The 23161-nt window shown below is 47.1% G+C and overlaps 1 protein-coding gene across 1 annotated transcript in view; it reads left to right on the top strand.

Annotated features, from left to right (window-relative positions):
* ZNF618 (zinc finger protein 618) overlaps positions 1-23161 on the top strand; it is a 78461-nt gene that overhangs the window by 45681 nt on the left and 9619 nt on the right. Inside the window, exons 13-16 of the mRNA XM_086475920.1 lie at positions 4837-5025; positions 8564-8647; positions 9759-9815; positions 17168-17212. Coding sequence (XP_086332046.1) covers positions 4837-5025; positions 8564-8647; positions 9759-9815; positions 17168-17212 — 375 coding nt within the window. The remainder of the gene's footprint in view (positions 1-4836; positions 5026-8563; positions 8648-9758; positions 9816-17167; positions 17213-23161) is intronic.

Genomic DNA, 23161 nt, shown 5'->3' with positions numbered 1-23161 from the left:
CTTTTTTATGTGCTTAGAACTGGGCTGTTACTCTTTTAAAATACATATTCTTATGCTGTTTCTGTTAGCCTATTTCCTCTTTCTAAGTGGAGTGTCAGAGGCTGTTTCCAAAAAAAGTGGATTGTAGGCATGTTCGTTGTCCCAGTTTTAGAAATGTCGCTGAACGGAGGTGCACAGGGGGAGGGTTCAGAGATTTCTTTCTGTCCTCCTCCAGGCTCTGTCTGCTCTATAAGGTGGAACTGATTTAACCACATTTGCAGGTGGCTGGGCTATAGTGGTTGCTCTTAGATCATGTGTTTATAGTGCAGAGAAAACCTAGTGCATTTGGGATGTGGACTGGCTAGGAAAGCCACCAGGAGTGGGTTTTACCTTGGTAAGTCCAGTCTCAAGAGTGTGCACTCATCACATCTTCTAGTAACTGCAGATAAGGCAACAGACTCCCTGGTCATAAAAATATGTGGCGAGAGCACAAAAATCTGCACTGCTATCCATGTTTATTGCTTCCAGGATGAAAATCTAAAGTGATATCAGGGTCCTGAGTGCACTCATAGGTTGTAATGGCCCTGCTCAGCCTCACGTGGGCCTCTGCCCACATTCAAACCCCCTGTTTCAGCTCAACTGTGGACCATCAGTCCCTGCATGAGCTACACTGTGGGATGTTGGTCTCGAGCTCAGTTGTAGACATGCCCATGCCTGGCTGTGGGTCCCATTGGTCTGTACCCCAACCTGTAGACTTCCCAGCTTGACATCAACCCTGTCTTATCACACTGGATCTCCCTGAGGATCGCTGGTATGTGTCTGGCCCTGGTTATCCTCACCAGAGCTGATCCTGCCACTGACATGTAGATTGACTTCCCAGCTTGACCATAGACCTGTCTCATCGCCATGAACTTCTTGATGATCCGGACTCTTGGTTGAACCTGACTATTGTCTCTGATCCTGCCTTGCTCACCTCTGTCAGGGGCTGTGGGATGGGCCCTGGCTCTCAAAGACCCCACTGTGCCAGATTGTACTTGGGTCCATAGGGGACAGACCGACCTACATCCACTCTGACACCTGAGATGCTCAAGGAAGTTCATCAAGCCTCTCTGCTCAGTTACTTTTCTGACCGTAAAGAACACCAGATAAAATTTGTTCATCAAAAGTGCTTAAAAACAGTGTTTGTTTCTTAAAGGCAGCTGCCATCATGGCTTTTTCTCTTAGGGAAAGGGATCCTTTTTGGTAGCATCTCTAGTTTCCACACACGTCCTGCCTAACCAAGAAAAAAACAGATCCAGATTCTGGTTGAATGGTGTGTCTTTGCTTCCTCAGTGAGTGAAATCTGTGAGTTCAGGTGTTTTTCCTGCTCTCTGATCCCACAGTGCCTTAGCAACAGGCTCCACTGGCAGTATTTCTTTGTGTGTTTAAAGAAGCACATTAAGAATTTTATAGGTTTGAGCACAGAGTTTTTCCTGTGGAAAGGCCTGGTTCCGATAGCAGAGGTTTCCACTCAGTATATTGAATTTCAGGCCATTGTTAAGGAATCACTTTCCATCATATTCATTAAAGATAGGCTGTTCTTCAGAACTGATCGTAAAATTCCATCTGAACCAACTGAATGGTTCCTTACCCATCCTGACAAGATCCTTCTGAAAAAAGGTGATACACAAATTATTAGCCAGAATTTGTACCTGGAAAAAGTGAAGTTACTGGGATAATCTGATCTCAGTTCTATTGTGGTGGTGCATCATGGTAGTGTGTGGATATATGTATTTTTCGAGGACACATCTTGAAATTGAAATATCTGCCCGATTTTCTACTTACTGCCAGAGCTTGCCTTTCATGGGGCTTGAAGGTCTTACTAAAAACTGGAAAGCCAGGAGGGGCCACTGTGACCTCTGGACTGACGGAGTAATGCATGCTATAGGGTTGCTCACATACGTGTTTTACAGAGACATCTAATCTTGCTTTTAAGAGTGACAGAAAACACAGCAACCTCTTATGGTAATTATTTTGATGAATTATTACCCTCATGAAATTAAGACTAAAATTATCCAGCTATAGCTTTCAGACGCTGCTATTTATAACTTCATCTGCTAGGTGAAGGAGGACTAAATTACCAAATTTCTGTCCATTCTAGACCTTTGTCTAGCCTGCTGTCAAGTCACTTGATAGTGACTAACCTCCCAGTTAAGTTGAAGGAGTGACCTGGTGTTTCCATTGTGAGGTATGCTGTCCTTGTCCTTCATTTATCCTCTTGCCATCTCATCTGAATTTTCTCAAGTCTGTTAGTCACCTTCATGAAGGGCATGCGCCAGCACTGAGTCTAGTGAAGGAACTGAGAGCTAACACTGTCTTCCTTCTTGCCTTTGAAAGTGCCCTGATTGCAAACCCAAAGAGTACCTCGGTCCTTTTAGCTACATCATTGCCCTGGGAGCTCCTCTACAGCCATCATGACTGAGCACGTCAGTGAACGAGCTCTTTGTCCTGCTGCCAAGGCAGAGTCCCCCATCTTTTAAGTATCACCTGTATCATCTGTACTCTTTAAAGAGCACACCATGTGCCGTTCTGTGCAGCTGTAGCACAGTGCACTCAGTTTACCAAGTGACTGGAGATCATTCAGTGCGACTTACCCTCTCTATCACTTCTCTCCTGCCCTTCCTTCTCCAGTAGCTTCTCCTTCTCAGCTTCAACTGGGGCATATCTTTCTGAGAAAGTTTAGAAAACTTCATAGCAGCAGTTATGGGATTATCTGTCCACAATGCTGCCCCCAGTCTTGCTGCCTAGCTGCAGGTTTTGAGGCAGAAGGTTTTTTGTAACCATTCAGCAACTCAGTATTTTCATTTTTGGAAATATCTTGAACTTGACCTTTTTGTCAGCCTGAGGCAGTGGGTTCCACAGTGAAGATGACTTTTCAAGAGCAGAACAGAGGAGCTATGTGATTGTGTCTACCTGTGTGGCTTAGTCTTCAGAGGGAATTTGTCATCTGATGACCTAAAGTCTAAAACTTTTTTTTCGATGGATTACTGGCATCCTCCAAACTGCTAGAACTAATACCCTTTTGTCTGTCTTCCCTTGCTGGTTCAAACTCTTTCTGCCTAGTGTCAGATGAAGCAGCGTTCTCTCTGGGATCTGAATTTGAAGACATACTATTTGTTGGGAGGAAAAAGAAGTGATTTTGGAGGTCTTCATAGCACTGAGACCTTTTTCTTGAGATGTCAGAGAGCATTATTGGACTACAGAGGGTTTGCAATGATACTTTTTGTTTCAGACACTGAGTAGTTGGCTGATTGCTAATTCTCCTGGTATGGACAGGAATTGGTGGGAAGGGGCCTCCTGGGAAACTAGATGGCACATAAGCAAGGAATTGTCATATCTGACTACATCCTTGCTGGCAGTTTGGCAGCAACTGGAGGAGGATTATCCATGGTGGTTGAAAGGAAGTATAGGAAGGAAAAGCGAGCCTCCTGCCTATTCATCTGGCCAGAGACCAAGCAGAGGAGAAGTATTGTGACCTAAACTATGAGAAAACCTAGTGCAGAATCTCCTGCAGAAGTACACTAACATTTACAAGAAACGTCATCTTGGATCTGTGTATCAGATCAAGTGAAATAAAAAACTGTGTCCTTTGAATATCTTTTTGCAAGCTGCTTTGAATGTACAATCCTCACTTTCCAGTGCTGCTGACAGGGAAGATGAGAGCAGTTCACATTCGAGGTCTGTAATGTCTCATGAAATTTTGGAAATGAGCATCCAGTCCCAGTTCGGGTGACTTTTCTCCTCACCTGTTTCAGAGTCAGGCTGTTGTTCTGCCATGGCAGTCCATGACGGAGTACTGCTCAATGTGGATAAGTATTTCTGAATTACACTGTATAGGATGAACAGGTGCTAGAGTTGTCCATCCAACTTCAGGCTTCCTAAAATACCGCTCTGTAGAAATTGCTGGTAGTGAGCTTGGGCTGTGGGTTATGTGAACCTTGTTTCTTAGTTGTTCTTCATGGAGGATGGTTGAAGTGGGACTTGGGCTTCAAAAGCCGTGTCCAGATTTCCATGGAAGAAGCCACTGAGTAAGGAAGGAGGTGGTTGGGTTGTTTCTCTATTTTTTGTAATTGTTTTTTTAATCCATGTGGCCTAGACAAAGGGCTGTCCTCCTGAAGGTTTTTCACATGACTTTTGGCATTGAAAATTCCTGGTGATCCTCCGGTGCATTGCAGAGACCAAAACGTAGATACATCCAAAGAGCATATCCCAGTAACACTAGAATTTCTCCACATGTCACCAGTACTTGTCTGGAGATGGAGGCCAAAAGGCTTTTTGTGACTTGCAGGATGAGAACTCTGCCTCCCAATTCCCTTCCATTACCAACAGCCCCCTTCCCTTTGTATTTTGTTAATGAGACAAAGAATGTAGCTGGAGATCTCTAGGACTTATGCAAGGCTCAAGTAACAAACATGTAAACTTCTCCCTATTCAGAGCTCTGAGTGTCACATTAGAAACCTGGTCTCAAAATTCAAACTCTTACATATACAGAAAGGGAGGACAGAGATGCAGGTACACCCAGCCAGTCCATGGCAATCCAATAGCGCTCCTGGATGGATGGGGTCATTCCTGCTGGAGGAGGAATGGGTTGGTCATGTGGCAGTTAAAGTTGTGGAAGGGAACTAACAAGCTCCAAGAATCTGTCCCCTCAGGTGAGCGGGGAAACCAGTTTTGTTACATGGGATCAGTGGATCCACAGTTGCTGCAGGTCCCCATGCAAGGGATTCGTGAGCATGGCTGTTAGAAAGCAACGCTCCCAGAAGGCTCACGGTCTGGGAGCTGACTGTCCAGGCACTAGTTCTGAGTGTTCATATCCAGAGTTCTCTCGATCTCCACTCTTCGTGGCAGTGAAGACGCAGGCGAGCCAATCCAGCAAAAAAACACCGGCTTCAATAAACCGATGTTCTACCCTCCTGCACCGCACCCCCTCCGGTGTCGCACCGGCATCCCAATCCCAGATGTTCCGCGCTCCAAATTCTGGATCCCCAGGAAGCAAGGCCATCACAGGTACCGATTGCCTTTCTACCATCAACTTTCTTAACTGCTTAGTGTCCAATCCTGCCCTGGGTTGGCTTTTGACCCTTCCTGGACTCAGTCTGCTCCACCCATGATGTCCCAGAAAAGCTACTCCCAAAAGCAGTTGAGGGGATTAGATCCTTTGGCACATTATAAATAAAAATTTACATCAGTAGTAGGTCGTTATAACCTCTTCCCAGTGATGAGTTGGGGTTTTTTTAAGCATCGTACTAACCATGAGGTACAAAAGACCCTGTTTCAAATCCTGGTGTCACAAACTGAGGAGAGCTTCCTGACAAGGATTGGCATAGTGGCTTGTCAGGAATGGGGATTTTTGTTTGGTTTTCAGCTTTGTTTGGGATTTAGTGTTTGTTTCCCTCAAGGTGATATTTTCAGGGCTAGGCCTGTGCCTAAGGAAGTGAAATGAAGTACAGGTGTTTTCGCAGTGCTCCACTCCCCACAGGAACCACTGAGAGATAAGCCGGGCTCCAGCAGCAAAATTAATGGTACAGAATTATTACAGAGGTGTTAGAAGGCTCAGGTTAAGATTGGTCCTCCCATAGTCCCCGCTTCCTCCTTCCAAACAAGATCAAACCTTTAAAAAAAGAAAGGATAAAAAAAAAAAGAAAGCAAAGAGCACTGAAAAATACCTATTAATAGCAGGATGTGAGACATAGTGTTCACATGTCCAGGCAGCAGGGAAGCACTCTCTTAAATCTATGGGACTGATAGATACGTACTTCATCTCACTGCAGAAGGAGGGCTGGTTAGTCAGCTGGTGTTTAAACACCTCTGAAATGTCTGGCATGGACAGATGCTGAGTAGCAGAGGTGGCTGTGGTGGGAGAGGCCATGGGATGCTGAACAAGGATGCTTTTTGTTAGCTAATACACACAACTGCAGCTACCAGTGTTGCAGTGAGTGACCTGTCTTCTTACAGCTTGTGAGTCCTGAGATTTCGTATTGTTATTGCACCTCCTAAACATTTATATGATTTCGTTACTAATTTGAAGTCCATCCAGTTCAACCAAGTTAGGAGTTAAAACCTGAGAAACCTTTTTCATTATTTACTTAAACTTGCGACAACTTCTTCCAGTTTCACGTCTCTCACAAAAGCTGAGAAACTGGGAGCCTTCCTGGGTCAGAGGCCAGCTTCATCAGAGCAGTAGCTGGGAAATGTTTTTTGTAAAGGCACTTTTTTCCCCCCGCTTCTCTAATCCAAAAGTTTATCAGTACACTGGGTAAAAACTTTGAGCTGTTCTCTTCCTGTATGGAGGAAGGAATTGCATGATGCTTGAGCCTGGTAGATTGATCTTCAAGAAACTAATATTAGTCTGGGAGTCCTACCCTGTCTATCTGGTGCTGTCATTTCCATGGTGTCTTTCAAGGCAGTGTCTTGTACAAATGCAGCCTGAGCAGCTTCTTGAAGTTCTAGTACAAACGCATTGACCATAACCCCTGGCAGGAAGACAGCCTCCAGAAGGGATGCCTTACGAGGGCTGTGGTTAGAGACGTTCCACGTGGGCCTGGGTAATAGCAGGGACAGTGAAGTACAGCTCCACTGACAGTGTTTGCACAGACCTTAGTGGTGTGGCACTTTCTTTGTCTGCACAGGTAATTTTGCTTTGCTTACAAAAGGTTCAGGTATGAGGAAAGAAAGAGAGACAACTTGTGTCAGCTGCCCTCTCCTGTGTGGGAAGGACACAGTAAGTCCAAGGAGATGCATTAAACTGTTTTTTTCTTATTGCCAGACTTGAGGGGGAAAAAAAAAAGGAAAAAAAAAAAAAAAAGAAAAGGATAGGGGATAAGGACAAAACTACCATGCAGATTTTTTCCAAACATTTTTTAGAGCTCCAACTCACTTCCACTTGTGACATAAGCCAGGATTTGAACCTGGGTCTCTTGAGGGGATAGGCTGGCCTAATCCGTTTTGTTGTGGTCACTTTTTCCCACCGTGCCATCTAATTTTCTACTTACTTTAGGCATCTCATTCCTCTTATTTTTCTGTCAAGGGGGGTGGACTAGGTAATGTCTGCAGTTCCTTTTCAGCCCTATTTCATGTGATTCTGTTTTAACTGTTTTGACTACCAAGTTTTCCTGTTCTCCTGCATTTTAGAAAGAGTCAGGAATGTAGTAGATTTAGAATTTGAGAAGTCTGCTCAGGACTTGGAAGGGTCCACTAGGGACTGGCTGGATCGGAATTCATGGGCTGGGAGCTTCATGCACAGGTCTTTTCTAGCCACATCAGACATAAATTATGCCCATGTGTCTGAGCCTGCTTCAGCACAGGGAGTCTGGGAGGCTGCAGGGAGCTGGGGCCTCTTTTTGAAAGTCATGACAGCAGTTCTGACCGCTCCAATGGTCTGCAGAAATATGTCATGAAATAATGTTCTGATACCAATTTTCAACAGTCCCTATCACTCCTGAATAGAAAGACTTCTGTCCCCCAAGTCCCTCCCTATACAATTTGCATGCTGCTGGGCCCAGCAGAGCCTTGCTAAGCCACATTCAGATGAACCTGTTAGGTGACAGTGGACTCCACATATGGGAGGAGTCCATACAGCATAGTCCCTACATACTAGTTTGGCCAGTTCACCTTCAATTTATTGATTTCTAGTTTATCCTTTGAGTCGCTACAGTAAATGCATTTGCCCAGACATTGCAAACCCAGTTGAAGTGAGACGAGGCCTCACACCACTTGTGCTGTTGAACTTGTGCTAGGGCACACCACCTTGGGAAGGATGGGAGGCGCCTCAGCTGTGCTGTACAGTGACGTTTCGGGACACTGCGGCTACTGCCAGGGTCAGGAACCACCTCTGCCCACTGGAGGAGTCCTCCCATTACAGTTACTGGGAAATGCCCTGCGCCATTGCCAAGAGCACTGGCTGGCAGCACGCTGCGGAGGAGCAGGGCCTGCCTGCTTGGCCTTGGGAGGGCTGCAGTAGCAAGTTCACTGTTGGAAAGCACAGAGGGCCAGAGGATCTACTGCAGCTTTTCCAGACATCGTGGACAGGCTCTGAGACAGCCCTTCAGTCCTCCACTTGAACGCTTCAGGGGTGGTGTTCAGGAAGGAAGGCAGATTACTGGGAAGCACAGGGAGAGCTGGCATAGTGCTTCTGTAGGTGACGTGCTACATGTTGTGATGAGGACCTGAGTTCAGTCTGGAAACCCGGTCACCTGTGCCAGAGGCTTTAAGGGCTACTTATTGCCTTAAGGAAGAGTAAGATAAGGGTTGGGTTTTTTTGCAGGGGAGGAAGCCATGACCCTTCTGGTTCAGTCAGGACTGGTGTTCATGGGCTCCCTAAGAGCCAATCCAGGCCACCTCAGCCAGAAGGCATTCAAGAAAAATATCTACCTGTTATCCCTTCAGTGAATCTGGCCCATTTGCCTCCAAAACGAGGTATTTCACCTTTCTGCTGTATTCAGGGTATGCGATTATGTGGCACAGGAGCATGTTGTCTTGCCTCCTGTCTGTGTGGTTCTGCCTCCAGTATTGACCAGTCACCATCTCTGCTTTGTTCTCCACCCAGCAGAAAGTGCTTTCAGCAGGAGAGTGGAAGGCAAAGCGCAGAACAACTTTGAAGAAACAAACAGCAATTCTCAGAACTCCAGTGGTAAGTGTGTTCACTCCCTCCTGCTGTTGCTTACCACGTCCCTCTCCAGAGCAGGATTCAACTGTGATTGGTGATTGTTTATATATTTGGGGTACCTTCTTTAAGCTTGCAGGCAGCTAGCCTTCCTGGGGTAGTGCCCTCTTCTCACTCCTCCCCAGATTCCTGGCACTCCAAGCCTGTAAAAAAGGTGATATGGGGATCCTGCTCCCAAGGTCCAGGTACTTTAGCATAGATTTTTCAGTGGGAAACAAAGATGTAGAGAAAGGGGGATATGGATGGAGATAAAGCTGTCCTTTGTGCATCAGTGAAGTCCTTGTGAAGCAAAGCCATTTGCAACAAGTAAGAGAAGTTGAGGACTATGAATGGAACAGCAGTTTGCATCTTACAGTGATGCGAAATGTGGCAGTTTATTTACGTGTTGCTGTAAGCAGAGTCCAGCTGCTTGTGAGTTCACTGCATGGAGGCCAAGTGTACCGGGTGTGTAGATGTGGAACCAACATATATGTACTAGAAGGAGTTAAAATTCACTCCACTTCTGGAGTTCTCTTTGAGTTTTAAGTCTGAGTGGTAGTAAATAAACAGAACCACTGGCCTAGACAATTTTGTTTAGGTGTACCATTTATGGAGTTTTCTTTGCAAGATTTTTATCCCGCCCATGTATCCCCCTGCCTTCAAGTGGGACACTGCCGTTCTCTTATGCTCCCTAACTGAAGCATAACAGACAGACCAGATGAAATGAAATTTCGGCATCTTGATGCAGGGATAAGTAACATGCCGGCAGAAAAGGCTGGCCTCCCTCCATTCCCCATTCAGGAGTACCAAAGCACGTGGTGTTCACAACACCACTAGCTGTAATGGACGGGTACGGGAAGGGATTTCTCCCTGGAGCAGGTTACACAGCGTCTTTTGTGGGGGTTTATGTGTGCCTCTGAAGCAAGTAAGGGGCTTTCTGGAAGCATGTTGAAAAGGAGTGAAGTAGTGTTGGAAAACCCATGTGTGGTAGCAGAGTGGGTGATAGTGAATGGGAAAAACATTGTTTGTTGTTAAAATACTGCATATTATGTTTTGGGGAACAATCCTGTACTAATCCAAGCATTCACCACAATTACAGCTGTTCATTCGGGGACAGAAAAACCTAAAGAAAAGAGGTGTAAGCAGAACCCATCAGGTGAGCTTGTCTCTGTGTTTCAGGCCCTTGCACGCCTTAGTCCTGTTCCACTTGAGTAGCAGCAGTCAGGATTCCTTAGAGGCTGCCCAGTCTGTCTTCAGTCAGCCCAGCCAGGCTGTTAGACATGACACAGAACAGCTTAGTTCACTGACTGCCAAGAGCTGCTAGCCTGACTTGCTGCTCTGAAAGTGGCCACTTGCCTCTCAGCACGTCTGCTCCTCGTGTCTTGTCTTCTGTGGGTAGTGGTGAGTGGTTTGTCAGAAGGGTTTCAAAGCCTTTGAGTGCACATCTTTAAATGCCAATATACTGTTTGGGTTCCTAACTCGTCTGGGGCCCTTTGAAAGCAGCAGCCTTAGGTTATTTCTTTTTTATTCCTGTCAAGCCCTATATGGCCTACAGAGGAAGGACAGAAGTATCTTCCTTCATGTCAAACAGCTCATCCCCACAGCCAAGAAAGCTGCATTATAAAACCTTCTGGCTGTAAACCTCCTCTTGTTAAGCTTTGCAGGAGGGGAAATGAGCCTGTAGCGTGGGAGGGGGTCCAGGAACCACTGACAAGAAGCACACACCAAGAAAGAGTGGCTGTATTGAATAGCCCAAGACTTTAGTTCTGTCTGAACTGCTGTTAAATACTGACCCATTGTTGCTGTGACACATCTCACAGATTCTCCCTGCCATCTCCTTGTACCAGCTCACATCACACTCATCCTTCTGAATCTGTTTCTATCTGAACTGCAACATTTAAAGCACATGAGTAAAAACTTGACAGTAAAAATCAAAACAAAGCCAGAAATTCTTACAAATTGAGTAGTGGGTTTCATATGATTTGCTTGTCTTTTTTCATTGTAAGAAGTCTTTCTGTCTGCACCACATGTATGGTCAGTTTATTTTAGTGGCTTACTCTAGGGCCTGGCTGGCTGCAGGGAAGTTGCAAGGTGCTCACCTGAACTTTTGTTTGAGCCAGGAAGCCTGAGGAATTGAGTGAGCTGCTCAGGACTGGTTTGAGGGTAGTTGGGCTCTGGCTGGAAGCAGTTCTTTTCTACATTAAGCAGCTGACACACTCCTCAAATCCAGACTGGTGCATGGGGATGTATAAACTTCTTCCCTTTTCCCCTTTCCCTTATCTGTCCCGCATCCTCTTTTCTTCCCCAGCCCTGTTTTCCCCTCCTTGACTCCGTCTTTGCGCTGATTCCAATGTCTCCCATTCTGTGCTCTTTTCCAGCTCTTGCACCAAGCCACTTCTTCTCTTTTATTGCTTCACATTCGCAGGAATCAGTCTAAATGTTCTCACCGATAGCAGCCTGAGTGAGCATCCCCCTGTCACACTGTGAATGGCACTGGTGATTAGAGAGGCCACGGAAAGCTCTGCGGTCATCTGCATGCGTGGGTGTCCAAGCAGAGCTCTCGCTAACTTCTTGTTTGAAGAGCTGACATGTCCTTACCTCCCCATTTTCTTTCTTTCCTTGGCTGTGTTTCAGTAGGTGGGACAAACTCTGTGTGGCTGTGTTCATATGTAAGATGCGAACTCTTGGGAATAATTCTGTCATTGTTGGCTTGTCCTCTCTTGTGCCCCAGCCAGCAGATTTCTCATAGGCGGGGAAGCAGCTGGTGATAATGTGGTTGAGAATGACAGAAGGACAGACAATTCCGTCCTCCCTGCTCCCATCTGCTGCTTATCATCAAACTCCTGCTGCTGAAAAGAACAGTCCTCAGGTTTGGGAAGTAAATGTAGGTCCCAGCTGAGCAGCCTGAGAGCTGTGTCGCTTGGCTTTGTTAAATGTTTGAGTCGCTGTACCACTTGCTCTTCGTGGACCTGAGTTTCATATCACAGGCTCAGTTATAGTGGTATCAAGCAGAGCAGCAGGATTTTTTAGACCACTCAGTCGAGTACATTATGCTCTTTCCCTGTGTCACCATCCTGACTTGCCGTGCCACGGGCCGCTCCATGTCTCGAGTGAGGGGGAGGACAAGCGGAGAAGGAAGGTCAGCAACTAAATCCACCTAAAATAGACTTGGATGCCATGCTGTAGGGAGTCCTAAGTGGGGAGAAGACAACTAGAATAGAAAATGTTGGATTTCAGATGTCTCTTCCCTGTGCACAGCCCCAGTCCTTGTCATAGTGAATGCGGGTACTAGGTATTGTTATCTGAGTAACCTGGCGTCTTACTGCCCATAAAACAACAATTCCTGTTCTGCATGGCAAACACCACTTTGTGGCTGCATTTGGGTACTGTCTATAGCAGAAGGTCCGTTCCCAGCAGGGCACGATGGAGCCACAGAGTGGATACAGAAGGACTGTTTGGCTGCCATCCACCTCATGACTGCGAGCGTATCCTTTGTATTAATGGGAAAGGGTCTCCATAGCCCCTTAAACCTGCTTTTTGATGAAACCTGGAAGTTTCACAGTGCTTTAAAAATAGTATCTGCTAAAACGTGCAGTTTACTTCCTTGTGCCACCTCTGGAGCACAGGCAGCCAACACAGAGGTCCCAAGTCTCATGAAGCTTGTGATTATTCACTGCTGAACTAAGCAAGGTCCAGAAAACAATGACATGCCCTGATCCTGAAAGTTAGAATTGGCTCGTGGCAATGCGTAAGCTGTTAATCATCTAAGATGCTGTACAGCTGCTTTCAAGAAAACATTCCTTGGTGGTGGTCATTTTGGTGAGTCTTGACATGTGCAGGGGGTTTCTGTGCTGAATTCTTAAGAGGCCAAACATTATTTGAAGGCCAGCTTGTGAAAGACTCTTCTTGCAACAGCTCGTGATTATCAGCCTGAGCAAGGGAAGGAAAACGCCCCAGAAAGGGGCAAATACGTGCATTGAGTTCAACAGTGAAAGCTTCCTGCCTTCCTCGTCTTCTGTGCGCAGCTGGAGTGGGTCGAGCAGCGTTTGGCTGGGAGTCTGCAGACTGGGCCCTGCAGTGATGTGGTGTGTAACCACACGTGTTACTTCCCAAGCTTTTGGATCTCCGTTGTCTCACTTTTTGTCTGACTTTGAAAAGCCTCAGGGGCAACAACCATCTCTAACTCAGTGTTTACAGCATAATCCAGCCTTGATGTGTCGTTTTGGACGCTATGGGCAACTCGTTAGTAAAATGAAGAATTGACAGTTACACCACCTGTGGGCCAAGACGGATGAAGGAAATTGTGAGACTTCAAGAAGATACAAAAACAAAGCAAAAAGGAAAAAAAAAAGTTCTTTAGTTTAGATACCTTAAAATACAGCCATCAAAAGGAAAAAACTCATTGAAATTGGCAGTGTTTGTTGATGTCTAAACTTGCTAGACATTATGGATGTGAAAGAGACATTTTAAATTATGTAGGGAATTGGGAAATATTTTTAACTTTGATTTGAGCTGAATAAATATGTCGCAATTTCATCTGCTGCATTAGGTAACTATGACTGTCATAAGTTCCAGTGGAACAAATTTTAGCATTTACAGTTTTTGAAATGTTAGTGCTTTTCATTCATATTTACATAGGGAAGGTTTTCTTTCCAGCAGTGTTTTTTCAGACTGGGTAGAGGGGCAAGGGAAATATCTTTTTGGAATCAGTTCATGCCAAGCTGAGGTGAGATTGAGACCAAAAATTTCCTCCTTTCAATTTAGAAGGAAAAATTTTTGGAAAAGACTGAGAAGTGCCAGTTCTCAAAATTTAAAGGACATGGGACCAAATTCTAACGTGCGCTTAGTGGGATTTTCAGAAATTACAGACTTGTTAGTCTGTCATTTCCTGATCTTGTATGTTATATTTCTGTTTAGTGAATCGGTTCTAAGTGCAAAACATTTTTCAGTACTGCACTCGTATTTTCCTGTGTATGCAGCACACTTAAGATAGTTATATTTAGCCAGTGAAAATGTACATAAGCAGCATCCTACAATATATTATGGTTCCTAATTGCCATCCATTTGTAGCATGGAGCTATTTCAAGCAGAAGGATAATTCGAAATGTCTCAATCACCACTTGCCACATAAACCCAGTATTTTTAGCTTGTGTTAAAGAGGATAGTCTCTTAAACAGAAATAGGTAGTATGTCTGTCTGTCTTAGCAACTGAGCAGAATTAACCTTTAGTTTTATGGAAAGCAGCAAAAAGGCAAAGTGCGAATCAGCGTTAAACTCGTGATTTAAATCTCTTCTGAAGCTTTGTTTGGTGGTGATGGGAGCAGACACGATTGCTGGAGTCCCCCGTGCAGCTTCTGTTGCAGTAACAGCAGTTCCATTCCCACTCTTGTCCTTACAACGCCAGGTCCTCTAGAGCGCCTGAATGGAAGGCCAAACTAAGACACTCAGCAGTGGCTACTGCCAAACTTCTGTCCAGAAAAGCTGTTTTGTACTGAAAGTGTGTGTGGTCATGGTGCACGTGTAGGAGGAGTCAGCTGGGTGTGTTACAAGCCCAGGGATCTTCCTTCTCTCTGTTGTCAGCCATACATCCTCTTCTGCTCTTTCTCTGTAGTCCAGTGATCGTATAGCCCATCTGGTTGGGTTTCTTCTGGGAAGACATGACTTTTAGGCTACGATTTTTGGTGGATGAGTGCAGCTTTAATGCTTGGGGCATAATAATTCCTGATTATTGATTACAGTCTGACGTTAGCACAGCCAGCCCCTTACGCGTCTGCTTCCTGAGCCGCACCCAACTGTCATACAGGTTATGTCAGCTGCACCAAAGCACAAAATACAAATCCCATTCAAGTGGTTCATCTTTCTCATCTGTTGGTTGGTTTGTGAACGGTACAAGCCTGCTCCTGCTGCCCTCCCGTTGAGGTGGGAGGTCCGAGCCTGCTAATGACCAAGTTTAAGGAGTGAGGAAAAGGGGAGAGTTGTTGTTACGTGAGCTCCCCGTTGTTGTAACGAAGCTGTGCAGAGCACAGGTAATGCTGATGGGGGGGCAACACAATTGCGCGTGCACAGAACTGTATTTTCCAAAGAAGCCTAAAAGTGATGTGCCCAGATGAAGGATTACCATCTGAGGGCGATTCTTACCCTTAGAGTAAGAGTAGCATAGGGAGAGGCTTCAGTTAAGAAAGTGTTGCTTTGCTCTGTTGCATAAAAAAGAGCCGCTGTGTCTACTGGGCTTTTGTGTGGAGTTGAGGTTTCTGGCAATGAACTGTTTGTTTCTGGTGCCACATTCATTTTAAGTTGTTCCAGACTTGTCATGTCGAAGAGGCAACTTGTAGACAGGAATTAAGATAACTGGGTTAAAATAACCACTCAGAAACAAGTCTCTGTGGGTATAGCCTGCCAATTGCTCAAGAGCCCTGGGATGCGAGGAGGGACATTGAGACAATACATGTGAAAGACATTGAGGCAAGAGTGTCAGCAGTCAGAAAAATTGGGGATAAACAGCCAGTGATGCGGGCTGTGGATTGCAGTCTTCAAGCACAGATGTTGTGCTGGGCTGGGGCTGGACAAAAAGAGTCGCTGAGAGATGAATGTGTGAGCAGAAAAACATGAACTCCTGTTTCAGTTTTGCCTGGAGAATCTATGGAGTGAAAGTTGAGCAAATCCCCAGAGCAAGCTGAATTATCATTAATCATGCAAACTATGACGCTTCTGTGACTATTCTCTGAGTAGGTGGCTTTAGTGGAATTGGCTGTGCTGAGGCAGGGGCATTCCAGTGCATAGATAACAAAATGGCCCATCATACAAAGACCAGAAAACTCCCAACAGTCTTTCTTCACTTAAAATACCGTAGTAGCCATATTTAGCAACTGGCCTGAACTCCTAGCGCAGGCTGACAGTGGTTTTCATGTGTATAGGAAGTCAGGCGTAACGAGGAGACTACGTTAGCACTTCTGGATGGAAAGCTGGCAGAGAGTATGGTGAGAATTCACTGCGGTGTATTAAGTGGTGTGTGGCGCTGCTGTGTGCTGTGTGCCTCTTCCAGATCATGATTGCTTCTGGGGGGACAGTAGAATATTGGATTTTGGCCCTCAAAAGCTTACTTTCCTCTGGGGTGCTGAAAGAGCCATTTAAAGCCTGAAGCCGTAGGACAGTCCAGTGAGCATCCATATGTTCCCTGAGTAAGCACAACACTTCCCAAAGCAGAGGCAGAGAGCACAAATAGTGAAGGAATGGTACCTAGAGGAGCCTGACCTGTTCAGCTGCTCAGTAGGACCAGGTTAGGGACCTGTTCCAGTGGAGATCTTCCTCCAGATACAGACCTCATCAGCTGCAAATGTCTGGGAATGAATTGTTTATTTCTGGTGCAAACAGCAAATCTTCCATCCCGTAATCTTAGTGCAGTGTAGGGTAATAGCAGTGTGTGAAGCGATCAGCAGTGTTCTGCATCCAGCCGGTGCCTTCCATGCATACCCTTTCCATAGCACTGTCTAGTCATGTCTTTGCCAAGCATCATCCATGCCTTCATCGTCATTCCTTGCTGGCTGGCCCTGCCAGCTGAGCCCTCTTCAACAGCTCAGGTCCTCGTCGTGTTGAGATATTGAGCACAAAGGCTCACTGGGCTTGGTCTGTGCAGTTAGTGAGTGACGTTTTCCTCCCAAGCAACCAAGTCCAAGTCCATCAGCCCTGAGATCCTCATTCACTGACGTGTCAATGCGTAGCTTTGGACCTGAGACCATTCTGAAAATGCACTGAATCGATGACTGAGTATTTTACACTAATGGTTTCTTCCCCTCTGCAGGGGTTTGACATTAAAAGGACCTCACCTGGAAACCGTAGGAAACTGCACAGGGCCTGAGGTGCTGAGAATCACTGCTTCTACCCCGTGTACCGTGGGGTGGATGGAGACAGCCCCTGGTTGACCAAGGGCTCGCTGAGCATCCGGGGTTTCCATCCCTCAGTCACACCTTAGGGAGAGGCAATCTGCAAGGTGTGCTCTGCAGAAAATGTGTATTCTCAGCCTGAAGTAACGTGCACTTCTTAGATACTCTCTCCTTTGGCGTAGCATCCAGTGAAGCTAAAACACTCTGGTTTTCCTTCCCAGCTTCAGTTTGAGCAAACCGCACGGTGAATCTGGGAGTTTGCATCTGGGGCCCCAAAAAAAAGCATTTGTAAAGGGATCCTTGCCCCCTTAGCTTTTCTTCTGCTGGCCCTCCCCACTTGACTGTATCCATTACTGTAGCATAGGATATATTTTTAAATCTCTGGACATCTTAAAATGGGAAGGAAAGACACAGATTCCTAGCCATGAGAAACTTAGCAAGACGCTGGAGAGAAAATTCACAGCTGGATGTGTCGTAATTAGCACTAAAAGGAGACCCCCCATCCTGCCACAGTTAAATCTGGAAGTGCGGGGTAAGGATGAGGATCAGTGAGCAGATAGGCAGAGCTGTGTAGCATGCAGCAAGGTCTCTGCCAGTCTCAATATTTAAATCTCTTTCTTTTTTGCAGAAACCGCAAGTCCCCTGATTTCAAATCCTTTCCCGCTTTTACAAAGTAAGTGTGATGGATGTCTGTGGTGTGCAAAGGCGGGGACTTCCACTCTGCGGCCGTGCTGGGCTGCCCTCTTAGCGTTTTTCATTAATAAGTGGTTTTTTAATTATGAGTCCAGGTGTCAAAGAACAAAATGCCTCACCTCTGTGGCTCTGGTTTCAGTTCTAAATGCAACAGAAATCCTTCGGGGTGTTTCTGTGCGTACGCGGCTGCTAGACCATTTAGACTCACTTAACAGCCTTCTGGGAGTTTTGTGAAATATGCCAATAGTACGTGTTCTGAGAGCTTTGAAGAGTGAAAATGAACCCGCGTTGAAGTTACCTTTAAGCACAGGAAAACTTGTCTTCGTGGCTCTGCTCACTAAACACCTTTGCAGAGACAATTCCCTTTGGCCTGAGAGCACAGATGAGAAATGGAAGCCCAGGGCACAGTGGTGAGGAAGCAGGAGGGGAAGGAGAGCAGCTTTGGGATGGGTGGACACAGGTGGTCTCTGCTTGAGATTCTGCCCCGTGTCCTTGATGCTTTCAACTGGCGGAGCTTCTCCCTTTGCCGTACAGTGCGTTTGGTTACTGCTTGGCTTGCGTCTGGATTTTAAGGCTGATCCTATCTGCGCCAACCTCGTACTCCAGGACTGCTGCCCCTTGGTGTAGGACAGCCCTGAGTGCTGCACCTTGAGCATGGCCACAGTGACAGGGGAAGCTTGTTCTTTTTCCACTCACAAATCTGAGCAAGAAGCAAGAGCTTTATTCAGAACATGAGAGTTCGCGTTGGAAGAGAAATCAAATTAGTGCCAACAAATTTAACAACCGTGATGGATTTGGGACTCCCCTTTTTAAAGCGTGCTTCATCGCACCTTTTTTCATAGCACCTCTTTTATTGTCTGAGGTGGGTAGAAGTGACAGCATTTCTGTTTTCAAGAAACTTCCACTTACTTTGGTGTGTGGTGGCGTTTTTCTAGAAGACTGCTGCTGATCCTGATGCGTTGTTTTAGCGGTTTGTGTCAAAGGTACAGGAAGATGCAGTTACACTGTTATTAAAGCTAAAGCCAATGGGAACATTGGGTGAAAACACTGAGAATTTTCCCTTACAGTTCTGCATTTGTTTTTCATCAAAATGTGGATGGAAGTGTTGAAATGTGGGTCTTTTGTGTTGAGGAGGGAGCTGCCTGGGGGCCTGCTCACTGCACTGCCATCAGCCGTTGAGCTGGCTGATGGGTTTCACTCGTGCGCAAGCAGCTCAGGGCGTTTTCTGTTGAAACTTTCTGTTAAAAGCTCTCAACTCATGTTCGCTCCTGGCCTCAAACCAGGCTCTGCTATTTTCTCTGGCTTAGATGTGGCAATGAGACTTAACATGGGAATTAGAGTGATTTATTTAACCTGAGCACAAATGCTGGTTTTTTTCTATCTTGGCTTATACAGCCTGCTGCCTTACTCTGGAGCCTTGTTCACTGGGTGTATATAAAGCACTAATAAAAGTGTCTAATAATAGCCTTGGGGAAAGATGTTTTAAATTGTGCAACCAACTGTGAGTGTTAGTTCTGCGTGGCTCAAGAGACTGAAGAGGCTTCAGCAGCTGCTGGTGCTTTAGGTTTCTGTAAAGGTGTTTTCAGAGAGTGTCTGGGCCACCACTAAGGGTGACGTGAGAGTGTGTCTTGTTCAGAGCAGAGAGGGACCTGGCTCACAAAGGTTTTTTCTGGGGGAGGATGCTTTTGGGGAGAAGGACTGCTTTGTGCTCAACAGCCACCACCCAGTGCAGCACAGACAAATGTCTCTTCTTTTTGGGAAGAAAAGCTCTTTGGTGCTTGATACGAGAAGGGAACACCATTGCTTGGGGATGCTGCGCTGCTTGAGTTTCGACCTTGCAAGAGACTGTTAGAAGTGCCCTGGCATGGGTGTTTGCAGTTCCAATGGCACTGCTTGCTTGCAGCCAGTTTTCTTGTGCTCTCCACAACGCAACCCCTACACAATTCCCTTTTTGTGGGAAAACTCAGGAACGAGAGTCAGGCTCCACTGAGATCAGTTGGCTGTAGAGTAGCCCTTTTTGCTGGCAGACAGGACATGTTCAGAGTGATTTCCTCCTTCTTCCAAATTTTCGAATATTTTGCCTCAGAGTCAGGATCGTGGCTCAGCACAGAGCGATCCTCAAGTTGCTGGAGAGAGGAGAGCACTGCTGCTTCAGAGATGGCCGTCTCTGAGCCTGGGCTCTGCTCCTCTGCATGGCTGGCAGCGGAAGGAGCGAGTAGCACAGCAGCAGCTAGCATGGCTTGAGAGAAAAACCTGCTGTGTCTGCTGCGAGCTCTGGGTGGAAGGGGACGGGCAGTGAGGAGGGAGGGACTGGAGGAGGAAGGAGATGGGAGAAGGTGGTGGGTGGACAGATAATGGAGGAGCAGCGTAAGGCGCTGTGCGGCCAGTTGCCTGTCATGTACTCAGTGTTGTACCCTCTCCCCTTCTCCGATGCCGTGTGGACAGGGCCGGCCCACGCGGTGTTTGCCATTTCATGCACAGACTTCCTGCTGCCAGGTCTAGGCTACAGGTTTGCAGGAGCTTCTGGATGTGCAGCAACAGCACAGAGCCAGAGAGGCAACAGGGCTAATGCGGCATCCTGAACTCTCTGAGGGTCTAATTCAGGATTTCTTATCCTTTTGTGAAGACTTAGAGCCTGTGTCCACCCCTTCTGCAGCAAAGCCTCTTTGCGTGCAGCTCAGCCATGTGGCAGGACATGGAGAACTGGAGATGCCTGAAGCCTTGCTTTGCAAGGCACGCTGCACGGCAGCATGTGGCAGGGGTCAGGCCGAGCCACTTCCCTGTTGCTGCACAGGCTCTCCAGCTTTTTCTGCTACTGCAGGAAAGTGCATCGTAGCTGCGGCTGAATGTGAACCTATGGGAGAGCTCCAGATGTGTCTCAAAGGCCTGCAGAAAATGCAGCATCTCTGACCACTGCCCCAGCTTCACAGCTCTGGTCTTGGCTATGTGAAAAGCTTGCTTTCTGGAGGTGGGTAGAGGAACAATAGCAGCATGGCATTCGATCTTCTGAGAGGTTTAGTGAAGTGTGAGAATGCTGGGCTACAGGTTTAGAGTTGAGCATTGCAGGACTTTGATGGCTTGTTTGTTAATGCGGGATTTTTGTAGGATGCATTAGTGGCAGTCAGTCGCAGAGAGGCCACCGTCTGCTGCATGCAAACTGCGGGACCTTGTGCCTGTGTCACAGCTTGGCCAACACAGCAAGAGCAGCCAAAGCTCGGGATTTCAGACCATAAAGGGGGAGTGCTCTGAAGGCAGCCTCGGTGAGCTCTCTGCCTGTCTCCTTCCACCTTTCCTGTCTGTGCAAGGTGAGCTTCGGGCTGTTTTCACACCCTCCCTTCCCATCACCCGGCTGCTTGAGGTTGAGCAGTGGTTCCTAGGAGTGAGCTGTGGAAGCAAGGAGAGGAAGGGAAAGCTTCTCACACAGCCTGGTGAATTTGTGCTCCACTCCCTTGAGATACAAGTGTGAAGGAAGGTTGTGTGAGTGCGGCAGCCCTTCTGGCCCACTGGGAATTGGTGGAGTCTTGGGATGTTGTAGCCCACGTCCTGCACCAGCCCCAGAGGGCTCAGGGCTCTGAGAGCTGTGGTTACAGGTATGAACTGGAGTCCCAACCTGCAGCCTGAACAAGACAAGTACACAGCAAGAGAGGAGCTGGCACCAGCATGTGTTTAGTACCTGCCCAGGGGAATGCAAACAGAAGGAGCAGGAAGCTTGGAGAAAGCAGAGCACCATCCTCCCCAGCCCATGCCAAGGGAACAGCTAGAAAGTTCACAGCAGCCGGCATTGCGAAGAGGCCCATGGGCCCAAGTGGGAGCCAGGAGCCTGTCTGAGCACGTGGGGTAGATGACTGGTTGTTCCTCGTCAAAAGGGGCTACTGTTGCTCCTGCCGCAACTCCCATCCCCTCAGATGTGGAGCGGCAAGAGGAATTGGTTCCTGAGAAGTGGTGAAGGGTTTGAGGAGGTGAGGGAGAGGCTTTCCAGCAACATGAGACAGGCTGTCTGGGCGGTCCTGCTGCAGCTTGGAAGTCTCTGAGCCATTTCTGAGCTGACTGCACAGCTGCTCTTTCTGCTTTGCTTGTACATAAGGCCTGTCTTGGCCACCCAAAACAATTGAGGCTGTTGGGGAGCACAGGTCTTCTCAGGGGGTTGGTGCGGGCGGCACAGATGGGTGCCACCACCAGCAAAGCCGAGAGGGAAAGGGGAGGTTCGTCGATTGGAGCAGTCATGGCAGGACCTGCGGGCGCCTTGCTGAGTTCAGACCAGCTGGTGGAGAACAGATCCCTTCTGGATGCTGTAAACCTCAGTCTGAGCAAGGAAGAGGAGAGCTGAAATTGCCCCTGGGAAAGGAAAAGCAGAGGTCCTGCAGTGGCGTGAAGGGGACTGTGCTCCTAGGGAGGAGAAAGGGGCACGAGTGTGGCTCACAGGGGTCTTCAGAGCAGTTTTGAGAACTTTTCCAGTTAACTCTACCTTTCAGTTGCAAGCAGAAATCAAAGGGAGAGGGGGTTTACTCGCTGTGCGTACCAGCCCGGATGAGCAGTTCTTTTCCAGTGGTGGCTTTTGCCTGGTTTCAGATACAGATTGCCTCTTTCTTCTCTCCACCTTGCAGATCCCTCTCCCTCTTCTAGCACTGAGGACACATCCCCCCTCCTTCCAGCTGGCCTGACCGTTTCCAGCTCTCTGCACTGTGGAGCATAAGGGGCTTAGAATCTGAAATCGCAGAAGTGTGAGGGTTGAGAAAGCCCTGGGAAGTAAAGCAAATTCATTCATTTCCCACAGGGTTTCTGCACATCCTCCCAAGCGTCCCTTCCATCCTCCCCAGGAAAGAGTTTTGAATTGTGGATGAATTTAAATTTTATCCCTAGTTTTAACTCATTTTTATTTGTGGCAAACTGTAGACTTCTATGGCTCTTTGTCTCAAAAATATTTAGAAAACGTTTTGGCATTTTCAGAATGCAAGATTGGTTTTTGAAAGTGGGCAGTGATTTTGTTTCCAGAGGTGAACGTTTCTGTAGTAGAACAGAAGGGCAGGGTTTTGGAAATGGCATGAAATTCAACAGGATTTTTCTGAGAAGAATCACAAATGAGAGACCTTTCAGAGTCACTGAGTGTACGGTATGTTGTAGTGGCAGAGGGAGGAGCTTGAGATGAAGAACTGTGGAGACCCTGATGGTCACTGCATGGTGGATGTAGATGGGGAGGACCCAGAAAAGACGGGTCGGGAGTGAAGAGGAGAGCTAGAGGAAAGACAGCACAGGTTTATGGTGTTAATACAAGCTGAGAATGTAACTGCAGGAAGGTAAAGCAGCTCAGTGAGACAAAATAAGGTAAGAAGGAAATAAGACGTAGTGAAACAGGAGAGAAATGAAACGTGAGAAATGTGCTGCTTGGAGAGTGCTGGATGTATGTGAGTGATTTGCTTCCCAGCAAGGCGCCCTGTAACTGAGCTTAGGGGAAGAGTTGTTCTGGTAGCTGCTTGGAAACCTAATTCTAGGGGAATTGTGGAGTTTGTACTTGTTGGGAGCAGAGAAGAGTCTTGGACTGCAGCAGTGAAGATTGCTCTGCCACCGCTTTCTCTGGACAAGGTTACTACAGGCAGATGGCAGAAGGGAACGTATGTGGCTGCCTGTGTTTAAATGGCACACGGAGACCTGAAGGTGTCCCAGGGAACTGCAGTGTGACATCTCTACATTTCAGACTTCCTGGAGCACCTGAGATGTACGGCATGTTCTGTTCTCCCCAGCCCGTTGTAGGGGAAGGGGCTGCAGCAAAGCAATAGGGCAAAGAACAGGGGTGGTGGCTTTGTAAGCTACCCTGGCTGCAGCACCACAGCTCTTCTGACCCTGCCAGGAACCTGTCAGCACCATTCAGCAGGCTCTTTGAAGTGTGATTAACCGAATGTTAATTTTGACACTTGAAGGAGGAGTCAACCTA

The sequence above is a fragment of the Leptosomus discolor genome, chromosome 19 (genome assembly GCF_034619465.1).
Source record: "Leptosomus discolor isolate bLepDis1 chromosome 19, bLepDis1.hap2, whole genome shotgun sequence".
Taxonomy (NCBI): domain Eukaryota; kingdom Metazoa; phylum Chordata; class Aves; order Leptosomiformes; family Leptosomidae; genus Leptosomus; species Leptosomus discolor.
The sequence above is the reverse complement of the archived record's forward strand: the minus strand, read 5'-3'. Positions and strand labels throughout refer to the sequence as shown.